We start from the raw sequence: 12,818 nt of genomic DNA, 5'->3' as shown, positions 1-12,818 counted from the left end.
CTGAAATTCCAGTTTGTCTAAAGTTCTAAACTTGAGTGACTTTGCTAATGCTAACCGTGTTGACTGAGCATCCTCAGGCTAACGCTAGCAGCAGCAGCAGCTCGGCTCGGCCGCGCGTTGATGTACGAGCGGCAAGCTGTAAGCTTTTGAAAACGTTGGCGGTGCGGCGGCGTTGAGCGATGGCCGCGGCTGAGCTGCTGATCCCAGCAGCGGGCGCATTAGTCGGCCATAAAAGCCGCCACCATTGCGGGACGGGGGCGGGACCAACCATATGAGGATGAATGACGCCACATAAAAGCCACGCTCTGTTTCCAAAGCCATTAGCGGCGGGGCGAGAGACACCGACACGTAGTGGAGAAGAGAGAGGGCGAGGCCTGGCCGGCGCGAAGGCCGCCCGACTGAGGAATGGATCCCGGCTCTCGCTTGCACTTCCTGTCTGCGCTGTCCATTTAATCAACATTTTTAATCAATGGAGCAGACCATGACGGAGTTCGCCGCCTCCTGTTGGCCAGAGCAGATGAACGCGCCTCGTACCGCGCCGTCGCCCTTTTATGTACACATCGTTCAGGGCGTCAACTTCAGAGGCATTCGTCACGACGTCAAATACGCACGACGCTCAAATGAAATTACTACATGTTTTTAAAAATGTTTTTAAAATGTGGTTTGTTACAGGTGCATCACCAAAGCAGTAACAGAGCGGACGGGTAATCTAGTAGCCTGTATTTCAAAAAGCTAAAGTAAGAAATAAGAGCAAAAACTGGGAAACGAGCAGCGCTACCGAATGGCTAGGAAAAGATGGAAAACAGGTGCGTGGCAAAAGCAAATAAAAACATCAGACGACGATTACCAATCGCTGCCAGATGCGTGCCTACGCGCGCCCGAACGGAAACACAAAAAAGCACCGGTGGGAAACAGCAAAAACGAAACATACAGAACATAACAATGGCACTACATTTTATGAAAACAATAAATAATAAAAACAGAATACAGAACAGAATTACTGGACATACTAACTTGCTGCGCTCTTCATTTTGACATTTTGGGGACATATGTGCAAAATTAATGTAACAAGCACTATATGATTGAACAAACCTGAGTGGAATTGTGATTTTGTCTCTAATTTGCATGTCCGATCAAACCAGCTAGCAAAGCGCTGCCAAGGCCGCGCAGGCAGCAGGGCCAACTTTTCCAGTGGACTAAACATCTGAGTGAATACGAAATGCAGCGCTACGGAATCTCAGTTCAATGATCGCGATCTTCGTATATCACACGCTCACTCACCTCACCATCAGTGGCGCACGCAATCTGTTGGCGCAAGCATCATCGTTAGAAAACAATACTAGACAACCAGCGGTGTTTTCGGGGCGCTATTCTAACATGGAATATGTCCACGGTTTGCTTTCCTTTGTGCTTCCATGATAGTTACCCCGACCCCCCCCCCCCCCCTTCCCTTTATGTCCCTCAGCCCCCATGGCGCTGCCTCCTTATTGCATCCGTGAGGCTCAAAGTGAAGAAATCATGGAGAGCTTTTAATTATTCCTTCAGAAAAACATCCCGGGTGCCCCACGTTCTCCTCAGGGTCACGGGCCTCCATCCTGCAACATGTCAAGCCATATGTAAAAACCCCGACCCCACTCCCCCAGGCCCCCCCCCCCCCCACGCCCCCCCGCATCTGTAGCTTCGTTATCTCTTAAGATATACGACACAAGCTTTAATTAGCCGGCTGCTATGACACCTCATCAGTGGACCTTTAAAGAGAACGTAACCTCCCCTTTTCAAACGTATCCCCCCTAACAACCCCCCCCCCCCCCCTCATACCCCGTACACCCCACCCCTGGGCATCCTCGTGCCCCTGCTTGGCACTGCAGAAATGCCAGATAATGAGCAAGCTTGTCAGGTGCGGGGACGACGAACGCCGCTCCTCCGCTAGCTTGCTGTCTTCTTCTTCTTCTTCTTCTAATACTTCTACTTCCACTTCCTCTTCTTCCTCCAAGTCTTCTTTTAGTTCTTGTTGTTCTTCTTCTAGTGCTTTTTGGGTTAGGGTTCTTTTTCTTCTTGTTGTTCTTCTTCCTAACACTGTTTAGGGATTTCTTGGGAAAGTTTGGAAAAATCACAGCCCATTTCCTCAGGAATTTTGAATGGCTTGGACATAAATTGGTGCTGCCAAGCCATCAAGTGTAAAACTTACCAACCAAGTCAATCTTTAAATAGCTGACCGATTATGAAATGTGTGAGTGAGTCCTTCACAATTTTACTGAATTTTTGCCTCGGCTAATACCGCAATTAGAAAGTTCTGATAAAATAGCTGTGAATGTTTATTTATGTATTTATTTTTATTCATGTTTCTATAAGTTGTCTGCTCCATGCTTCAAAATATTAGAAAGTCGTTTTTACTTTAATGTACTGAAGTTTTGTACAACAAACTACAACCACAATAATAAACTCTTAAATTCAAGAATATAATACTCCTAGAATCCGATATTGTGCAAAATAACGAATTTTGTGTTGACTAATTTACATCAAATCTGTCTGGATTTCATAGCTAGGCTGGGAAAAAGAACCACAGCTATTTTCAAGCCACGGCAAGACTCTGGTAAATCTTGCTCAAACTAAAAGGTAAGCAGAGCTGCAATTTTGGTTCGGTTTAGTACCCATTCAACCCAGTAGTACCTTAAATGAGCTGCCAAGTTGTTGTTTTTGGCTGTCTGGTCTGTGGTCCAAAATATTAGAAAGCAACTAGTTCTCAGTATGACACATAAAAAGACAGCAATAATATTGTTGTCGTAAAGGCAGAAGTTTTGATTGCATCTTGTATCGGATCTCATTATCCTGCGTGTCTAATTATGTGGTCCGTGAATGTCTGATCTTATTGCGTCTCGCGGCATATACAGACAAGTCAATAAGAGAGAAGGAAATTAAACGACATTAACTACTAACTTCAATGCTTTAGAGAGACTAACAAAAAAAATTAAACTGCTAAAGCTTGTTTTTTTTTTGTTTTTTTCCGTTGTGCTCAGCCATGCTTGGATTTTATTATTTTTCAGGGCAATTGAATGCGCGAGTAATCTCTTTGGGCTCTTTCATACAATCTGGGTCTTTATTAAAAAATAAATTGTATGGTGGTATGGATTTTGCGCCTTTTGAACGCAACGCGGGAGTTCAGACATTGAACCCAAGGCCGCCGCGCTAATTAGGACACATATGTAGCGTGCGCGTGTCTTCTCTGTGATCTTTCCAGCAACTGTTTCGGAATCCAAAAGGAGTCGGTGAGGAGTCCTCACTTAGGATGATCAGTGCCGTTTTCATTGCTGGCCAGGAATACGCCTGCCGATCGTCGGGGTCGTTTGGGTGATCGTTGACAAGGTTGTAACGCTGGCGCAGTGGTGGGAAAATCTCTCATCGTCACACAATCAGCAAAAGAGTGGAACACCAATAATGGCGGTGCAGATCATCGCAAGGTCGCCGTGCCAGTCGCTGAAAATAACAAAGATGAGGACTTTTTTTGCCGATAAACTCAACAGTGGTTGTTCATGGTTTATTTTTTCATTTTTTTAATTGCCGCATCTGTGTGTGTGCAGTTGTAATGCAATCAACGCAGCTCGAGTCATATGCCAATAGCAGCGATTATGATTATTGCCAAGTCACTATGGCAACCATCGGAAATAATAAAGATGAGGATTTGTTGTGCCAATAAACCCAATTAATAATTGGCAACGCACCAGTTTGTGCGTGCATCGACGTGACGCAATCGGGAATGTTCGAGTTGTACGCAAATAGCAGCAATGCTGATCATTCGCTATGTTGCCATGGCGATCACCGCCAGGACCTGTGCTGGTCGTTGATCGCTTTTTTTAATTGGCGACACACCAGCGCGTGTGTGTGTGTGTGTGTGTGAGGGCTTTGATTTCACATGACAAAAAGAGAAAAAAAAAAAAAAAAAAAAATCCAACTTGGAGAACACGCCGGCAGGCCTCTTTGAAGCGAGCGATCTCGCTGTGCTCATTTGAATTATTAACTGCACCGATGAGACGCAAAAGAGCGGGAAAAAGGGCGGCGGAGGTGGAGTGGCGCGGCTGGGGGAGAAGATGGCTGCCGGAGGAGGGAGAAGGCTATCCGCGTTGTGGCGGTAAGCGCGCCTCCCGAAATGTTGTAGAAATTGCACCTAGCCGTGCAAGGAATGCAGTACGCAGTCAGGTCCTATCAACAGCTATACAGTAAAATAAATAAAAAATGAACCACGCGCTGCTTCACCAAGTCATTATCGCTGCTATTTGCCTGTGCGTTGAGCTCCTCGTTGCGTGGAGCGCCTTGAAGGAAGGCCCAACGCTGCCGCCGAGTATGCACTCCCACGCCACGCTTTACTGCCGACGTTTTACGACGTATTGATCTCGTGTTTGTGGCGCACAAAAGGTGTTGCCGTGGTTATGAGGCCACATGCTTGACAAAGGAGTTCTCTTCAGCTTCAATCTAGAAATAACATGAAAAGAAATCGGAGCTGCTTCAACCCAAAGTGGCGGACCTCTTGCGTGCTTTCAGGCATGGCGTCTTGAGACTTCTCTGCGTGTCTCCTCATGATAGCCTTGTCTCCCGGATTTCAAATTGCAAAAAGTGAAAGTGGACTGCTCGTTTCATCCCGACACTTCCTGCCCAGGACGAGACGGTCACGGTTCAAATAAAGCAAACGGTGGATGTCATCAAGTCCAAGTTGTCGCAGCCTTGCAAATGTTGGAGGTCACCAAAGTGTGATGCAAGCACGTCTTTGTGCATTCTCTTTGTCTGCGCGCCGCCTTTAAAGCGCTATCAAACGGAATGGATGAGGGAAGAGACGCGTTCAAAAGAAAGCCGCCGGCGGGTCCTGCCGATGGCGGGCGCATTATTTTATTTTTTTCTTTGGTTTGTTTTGTTCCTGCGACGGCTTCCTGCTGCGGTGTATGGCCTGAATGTTCAGTGATTAACACGTTTATCAAACCAACCGCCATCGAGGAGGCGTGCATCCAGCGTCGTGGGGGGGGCATTAATGCGCATGCTCGCCACTTTTGACAATGACGTCTCATCAATTTTTCATTTCAAACAGACTTCACCGTTGATGCCAAATTTGAGGCGCGTCAGCGGGCTTTCCTGAAGAGTTACCACTTAATCAAGCACAACAACCCATTCAAACAACTACACTTTGAAAAGCAGGGTGAATTAGTGCAAGAGAAAAAATATTCCCACCCACAATAAAGAGTCAAGCTTGTCTACATTCTTAGTATCTGAAGCGCCGTCCATGGAGGGCAGCTGCAGCATAGCGCTCCCATTTTGCCACACGTGTCGTAAGCAGCAGTGTGTCCTTGAGCGCTCATAGCATCCGCTGTTTTGGGGGCAACGTTGGGGGTGCAGGGGGGGGGGGGGGGGAGAGAGCTGCAATTAAAAAGGAGCGTGCGGTGTCCCACGAGCTGCTCGTGCCTCGGATCAGCTGTTCTAATGTCATTCCCGCTCCCAGACCGTTTGATGTCGGAATCCGCCAGGGACTTCATCAGTAAGACTACCCCCCACCCCCTTACCCAAATGAGCCAACCCCCTGTCGGCACGGCAACCCCTCCTCCTCGACCGGGACCTCCCCTTCTGTGTCTGGATGCTTTTGTTGCCTTTTCTCCCGCTCAAAGTAAACAGAGTGGCGGCGCGGAATCGAGCGAGAGAGCCAGCTAGAGAGAGGCAGCCAGAAAGCCAGCGAAGAAAGGCGGAACGTGAGCGCGCACTGTCGTCCTGCTCCGCCAGACGCACCCCCCACCCCCACCCCACCCCCAAAAAAAAAGCCAGGCAAGGGAAATTGAAGAAGGCGACAAGCGAGTGATCTGAGGACACCGAGAGCGAACGAGAGTGGAAGGATCTCCCGTGTAAATGCGCAAAGCGTCCCGTTACTCCACGCTGAGCTCCATGGCCAACTCGGGCTGTCTGCTGCTCTCCGGCTCCGGGATGCTACCGCACTCGCTCCAGTGTCCCCCCGCCTTCCTCTACCTGCCGGAGGTAAGACTTTTTTTTTTTTTTTTTTTTTTTTCCTTCCCTGATCCCCTTCAGCCTTCCTTTTGCAGCCAAGCGGAAGTCTTGAGTTGTGTCCCGTCTCGTACTCCTCCTTGAGTGAACGCTTTGTAACTGCGTCGCTGGACAGCGAGACTCGTTAGGTCTCATTCCTCACAAAAGACATCGTGACCGGAAGACTTTTCTCCAACTTGTCCAGCTAGGTTGGGATTTTTTGGGGGGGGGGTTAGTTTTTTTTTTTTTTTTTTTTTTTCCAGCGGCGGCGTTACCTCGCACGACCCGCCTTCTCCAAGGGATTTACGAGCGGGGGTTCCGTCACTCGTGCTAAATTACAAGTGGACGCTGCAGCGGTGATAAAACTCTCTGGGCTCTCGCCTGATCCCTTGAGTGGCGCGGCGGTCAAACAAAATGGCTTTCCCACTGCAAATTTCTTTCGTTCACAAGTTTGGACTTGACAACAAATAAAAATAAAAAATCAGCACATGACTTCTTCCCCCTGCTTTGGGTCTTAATTTCCAACTTAATCTTTGTTTCGTATGTAGGAGATTCCCAAAGGTGGCATAACAATGAGTTTGATGCATGGCTACTTTTTCGATTGGAATTTTCCTCCTCCTTCAAACCGTTCACACTTACTGTGTTTAGTTTGTGTTTGATTGTTTAGGTTGGTGTGACAAGGAGATTGCATAAGGTGGCATAGAGGAGAGTTTAGTGTGGTGTGTTTATCATCTTTTAGATGGTGTTTGTTTTTCCATGTACGGTTCTTAGTGTCTTTCTTAAACCCATCTAATGCTTTAGTTTTGCCTAACTAGGAGACTCCTCAAGGTGACATAACGAGGTGTTTGTTGCGTTTGATTTCTGGGTTGTCCATGTGTGCTTGGCCATTTGTCATTGTCGCCCTCCCACTTCTGCTCCTCCTCCACCATGCAGTTACGGCCCTCTAGCCCACCTGATCTTTTACTTTTACATTACCTGGCGATTACAAAGGGTGGCATAACAAGGAGTTTGGTGCATTTGATTGGTTGACTTGCAGACTGTGTGCGTTGCTGCCTCGTCTTTTGTAATTGTCAAGCTTCCCCTTCTCCTCCTCCATGTTTCCCAGCTAATATTTTAGTGTTTTGCAACCAGATTCCTCAGGGTGGCGCGACAAGGAGTTTGCTGTGTTTCACTGGTGTGCGATACTATGTCATTTTGGAATTTGCCTCTGTCACCCTTCCTAATTTCAAGACTAATCTTTTAGTTTTACATAACCAGGAGCTTCCTAAATGTGGCATAACAATGAATTTTGCTTGATGACTGTGTCCGTTCAATCTGAAGATTCCCAAAACTGGCATACCAAGGAGTTTGGTGGGTTTCATTCATTGCCATGTAGACATGTCGATTCCTCCGTTGAAATTCTCCCCGTCCTTCGTCCTCCACCCTTCTGCACTTTTTAATTTGCCGCCTCAACTTCTAGGATTGCGTAACCTGGTGATTCCCAAAGGTGGTGTAACAGGGAGTTTGGTGCATTTGATTCGTTGGCTTGGGTTCTTAATTTCCCTGCCTAATCTTTGTTTTGTTTAACCCGGGGATTCCCAAAGGTGGCATAACAAGGAGTTTGTGTTTTTCCAACAGATTTGGTTCTAGTTTTGCTTTACCTCAAAATTGCCAAAGGTGGCCTAATGAGTTTGAAGTATATCCATCCATCCATTATCTATACCGCTTATATGAATGATAATTTAGATTTCTCCTTCTACCACTCCAGCATTGCGGTTTGCCGTCATTGCGGTTCTTTTATATTTGTGCAGCCAGGAGGTTCCCAAAGGTGGTATCACAGGGAGTTTTGCACGCTTGATTGGTTGCCTTGACGGTGTGCGTTGCTGCGTCGTCATTCATAATTAGTCAGCCTCACTCACTCGCAAAATCATTTTGTTTTATACAACCACAACATTCCCGAAGGAGGCATATCAAGGAGTATTGTTTTTTGTTTTCTGTTGTCTTCCTCTCCTTCTGTCACTACCCCACCCCCTTAATTCCCCATCCAATATTTCACTTTTGCATAACCAGGAGATTCCCAAAGGTGGCATAACGAGGAATTTGGTGCCTTTTATTTGTTGCTTGGTAGACTGTGTTCATTTTACCCCACCCATTTTGTTTTTAGTTTCACCATCTAATCTATTTTTTTTTTTTTTAATTGAAGATTCCCACCGGTGGCATAACATTGTTTGGTGCGTTTGAACCGTGCATAATTCCTCCTGCTTTGGTTTCTCATTTCTCACCTAATCTGTCAATTTTGCGAAACCGAGAGATTCCCAAAGGTGGCATAATGAGGAATTTGGTGTGTTTGATTTGCTGGCAGCGTATGTTGCTGCTTCCTCATTTGGAATTGTCGCTCTCTCTCGCTCTATCTCTCTCCCTCTCCTCCTTGTTTCCCGGCTAATCTTTGAATTAGGCCTAACCTGAAGATTCCTGAGGGTGGCATAATGAGTAGTTTGGCGCCTTTTGATTTGTTGGCCTGTAGCATGTGCGCATTGTTGTTTCTTGGGAATTTAGAATTCTCCTCCATCTATCCTTCATTTCCTACCTAATCATTTTGCATCACAAGTATATTCCAAAGGGTGGCATAGCAGGGAGTTGCCCCCTTTCCTATCATGTTGTACCCTTGCGTTTCCTCAGTTGATGAAATCCTCACATTGAACGTGCAAAGCAATGAAATTCGTTGACATCCTCATTCCGAGTGTTCACCTTCCTTCTTTCCTTTGCAAGCTCCAACTTCCCATGCGTCATCTTCCCTGGCGGCGTCTGGCATTTTTTTTTTTTTTTTTTTTTTTTTTTTCTTCCGTTCTTTTGCCGGAGAATCCTCGCCGCGCCTCAAAACGGGAAACGTCCCTGTGAGTCACACTCGGCGTTCCCCGACCGCTCCCCACGCTCACCGCTTTTCATTCCTGGGATGCCGTCTGCTGTGCAAGCCCCCCTCCCCCCTCCCCCCTCCGCCCACCGCCGCCGCCGCATCCCCCTACATCCGTTCCCCTCTCTGCCGCCCTCCCTCCCTCGCTTGCGCGATGCGACGGCTTGAATCCATAGAATAGGTACAGTAGGAAGGGGCGGGGGCGGGGGGGTGGCTGGGGCGTTCGTTACCTATCCTGGCCGCCTCGGACTTTGTTTGCATTCCAAATGAGGCCTTGTGTAAAGTTGCTTCATATTGGTCTTCTTATTACTATCCGTGCAAATATGGAAGCCAGACTGGGGTTGATCACATGATTATCCTTCACATGATTATCCTAATTGTATCTGCCCGTGTGAAAGGTATCAACGCAAAACGGGGGCCCGATAATGAAATGTCATTCGAAGGCAGCTCACGGCACTTTGCGCTCCTTTCACGCTGCTCGTCAAAGCGGCGTTTTCCTGGCTTTTCCCTCCGGTAGGCCGAGGACTAGAGGAAAACCAGTTCAACACCCAAAACTCGCTTTGTCATCCTCCAAAAAAGCAGTGTCACTGGTTTCTGTGTTTAAAGATACTGATGTAGAATCAGAAGGTATGAAAATTGTGGCTTGGGAGGTAGCTGTTGCGACTCGGTACGTTTGCACAGCCAGTCGCTGTTCTGCGTGAAAGGTGTGAACGCAAAGGAATGTCGAAGTCATCCCTGTTGTGTGAAACTGTTCACTGATATTCTGCCCCTGCCGTGTTCTCAATGACATGGAATGGTGACCATGTCAATTGATGTGACCTGTGTTGCTGTGTGAAACTCTAAGGTACTATTCTGGCTCACTAGTTTTGTATAAAAGGCGCAGGCAAATAAATGCCGGAATAGCTCTCTTTATTTGCCACTTTTCCGGCGTCTGTGTGAAAGTCTTTTCACGCTGTCAGCAGCCTGTAAAAAAGTTGCTGTCAGAGCAGTGGAAATGAATCCGGCATTTATCCGCCGTCATTTGTCACTGTGTTTTATGTTATGCCAATTGCTGTGTGAAAGTGTAGAGTAGTGTTCCACCTAGCTGGATTCTGTGTGATAGGAACAGGTGGACTGATTTGATGCGCCAAATTCACAGACACTATTCTAGTGAGGATAAGCAGTTTGGATCATGAATGGATGGATGGACGTGTGGAAGATGCCCTCGACTCGTGCGGCTTTCGGATCTGACAGATTCCGGACGTTCTGGATTCCGCCGTGTTGAGCTTCTTCCTGAATTTGCAATGTGGTCATAATTTTACGAGCCGAGCGACGGCGGCGGCGGCGGCGGCGGCGGCAGGGCAGCGCGGGGGATGTGCAGCTGCTAGTTAGTCGCCGTCTGCAGGGCCATAAAAGATGGCGTCTATGGTGTTTGCTGTTTTGCTGGCGCAGGGCCGGCATATGGCGTTGCTCGTAAAGCTAACTCTATTATCTGTCAGTGGCAAGTGGGGGGGGGGGGGGGTTACTTAATCCACGACATCTGGAATCCCTAATAACTGAAATCCATAACTTTTGGAATCTGTAAAGCGCCCCCGTCTGTCAATTTTTTAGGTGCCGTAACAAACCACGATTTTTTTTTCATCACCCCATGCAAATCAAGGATGTAAAACTGTTTCGTCTGTAGTGTAAATCCGTAATATTTGTAATTGAATGCCCGTAAAATCCAGAATCCCAAACACCCGTAACGTAATCTGTAACACGGTCTACCAAACAGGACGTGAAACCGTTCCGCCTGACGTCCGGAATCTGTAATGCCCCCCTGCTAAAAAAACAGGCGCCATAACGAACCGTGATGTGAAAATGTGACATCTTGTGCAAATCGAGGATGTGAAACTGTTCCATCCTTCCCTTGAATCTGTAACGTTCATAATCCATATCATTCATAATAAGTGACATTCATAATGTGCCCCGCCAAATTTACCGTAACAAACCACAACACGGAACTGTGAAAGGTCATCCTACGAAAAATCGACGACGTGATTTCGGGAATTCGTATCCTTGCTTCTTGTGATTGCGGTGGCTTCTTCTGTTGGGGTGTTTTGAATTGAGGAATAGTCTGTCATTCATCCGGAATTTTCTTCCCTGCTTCCAACCCCTCACTCTTATTTCCCCCACCCCGCATTCCGACGGTTAGAGGCGAGCCGGACCGCTGGGAATACTCTCGACACACCCCCCCCCCCCCCCCCCTCGGATCAGACCTTCATCCCAAACGCTCGACGAACAACCAAAGCAAAGTTGGTCGGTCGGCGGTCTCGCGAGGCTGCGCTAAACGCGGCGTCCCTTCTTTCCTGGGGGGCAATTATGGCAGGCCGAGCCGCACTATTGACAGCTGTAAATGGCGACGGCATCCGGAGGAGGCCTAATGGGTTTTTGTCACTACGCGGGCTCTCGTTAGCGCCGCCCGGCTGCGCTGGAGATGAGTTTGAGGAATGAGCCTGAGCCTCATCGGCCCTTCAAATGGGTCTCGCTGACACCCCCCCCCCCGCCCCCCCCTCCACCAGCACCACCCCGTCGCCGGATCCCACTGGGAAAAGGGTTAACGCAATGCAGCTGATTCTGTTTCAATCTACCGCCAGAGAGTCCAATTCTCGGCCGAGACGTGGCACACTTTACTTATTGAACAAAAGGCCCATGTTTCAAATAAAGCCCCCCCCCCCCTTAACCGCTACCTCCCCGCACTCTACTCCCACCTCGGGGACGTCACTTCAGCGAGTCGCCACAAACGTTCTGCATGACATTAAGATCTATTGTTCTTTGGAAAATAGGTCTCTTCAGAATCTTGCCGTAAAATAATAATAATAATCATAATATTAGCTCCAACGTGACCATGGGACAAATTTTAACAGAGGATGGCGACAGACACTTGACATCACCATCAAGGCGTTCGACGAACTTCTCATAATTCCAGAAATTAACTCCACAATGTTGTTAGCTGAACAAAACATGAATGTTTTCTCCCGCATTTAATCTCGTTTGAAAAGCTTGTATCAAATCAAACAGGCGTGTTTGCAGGCTAAATTGTGTCCAGGTTGACTAGGTTTGTCCTCTTAAACAGCTGATTCACGGGCTGCGAAAAAAGTCGGCTGAGGCGGCGGCGGCGGCGGCGGCGGCGGCGGCGCGCGCCTGATTGAAATGTTTTCTCGCTTGTCGCCGCCCCGGAGGGAGAATTATAAATCACAGCTAAGTCGTTTGGATTTGGAAATTTCATTTGCTGTGTGAGCAAGCGAGCGAGTGGAGTACCTCTCCCCCCGCGCAACCCCCACCCCCCACCCCTTAGGCTACCCGCCACCTCTGCCGCCACCGTCTTACACCATAGACCTTTACAAATTGAACAGAATTACATTTGTTGCCTGTGCACGACAATGCCACAAACATATTTGTGTGTCTGTGTGTGTGCGTATGTTTTGGGGGGGGGGGTCAAAATGAAAGACTGGCGCCCACTTGACCTTGTGTTTCAGAAACACGCTTCACCCAATTAAATACGCTGTAGGTCAACATATGCTAAGCAGTTGAACATATTTGGAGGGAAATAAAAAAAAAAAAAAATCGCAGCCTAGTTTTTCAGTGGTAAAATGCACAAAGTTAGATTTAGTGTAATCTCTTTAATTTTCCTTTAAAAAAGTGATATTTTGTTACATTCAACTTATTTTGGGGGGAGTTGTTAATACAAAAACTGCGCTGTGTTGGCGTTTTCATGCAACCTTTTTGATGTGGGCCGTGTTTACTTTCAAATTGAATATGCGGCGGCCAGTAAAGAACATGCAGCGGGCCACATTTGGAATAGCTCCGATGTGAACGCAGTCCCGCGCGCTTTGCATTCCGTCCATGTTGCGACTCAACTCGGCGCATCGATGCATGCATATCTCCACTTAGCCGA

At 47.7% G+C, this 12,818-nt stretch overlaps 1 protein-coding gene across 6 annotated transcripts in view; it reads left to right on the top strand.

Moving 5' to 3' along the window:
• The window catches only part of LOC147134099 (RNA binding protein fox-1 homolog 3-like), a 246,791-nt gene that overhangs the window by 163,955 nt on the left and 70,018 nt on the right, over positions 1 to 12,818 (top strand). The window contains exon 1 of one of the 6 annotated variants that reach the window (XM_086054991.1): positions 5,520 to 6,006. The exons of the other annotated variants lie outside the window; for them this stretch is intronic. Within the exon in view, the coding sequence (XP_085911117.1) occupies positions 5,881 to 6,006 (126 nt within the window). The 5' untranslated portion in view covers positions 5,520 to 5,880. Of the gene's footprint in view, positions 1 to 5,519; positions 6,007 to 12,818 lie in introns of those variants that run through there. 6 annotated transcript variants of the gene reach the window in all.

Source organism: Filicampus tigris, chromosome 16, assembly GCF_054856515.1.
Source record: "Filicampus tigris isolate MCC_2025a chromosome 16, RoL_Ftig_1.0, whole genome shotgun sequence".
Lineage (NCBI taxonomy): Eukaryota > Metazoa > Chordata > Actinopteri > Syngnathiformes > Syngnathidae > Filicampus > Filicampus tigris.
The sequence above is the reverse complement of the archived record's forward strand: the minus strand, read 5'-3'. Positions and strand labels throughout refer to the sequence as shown.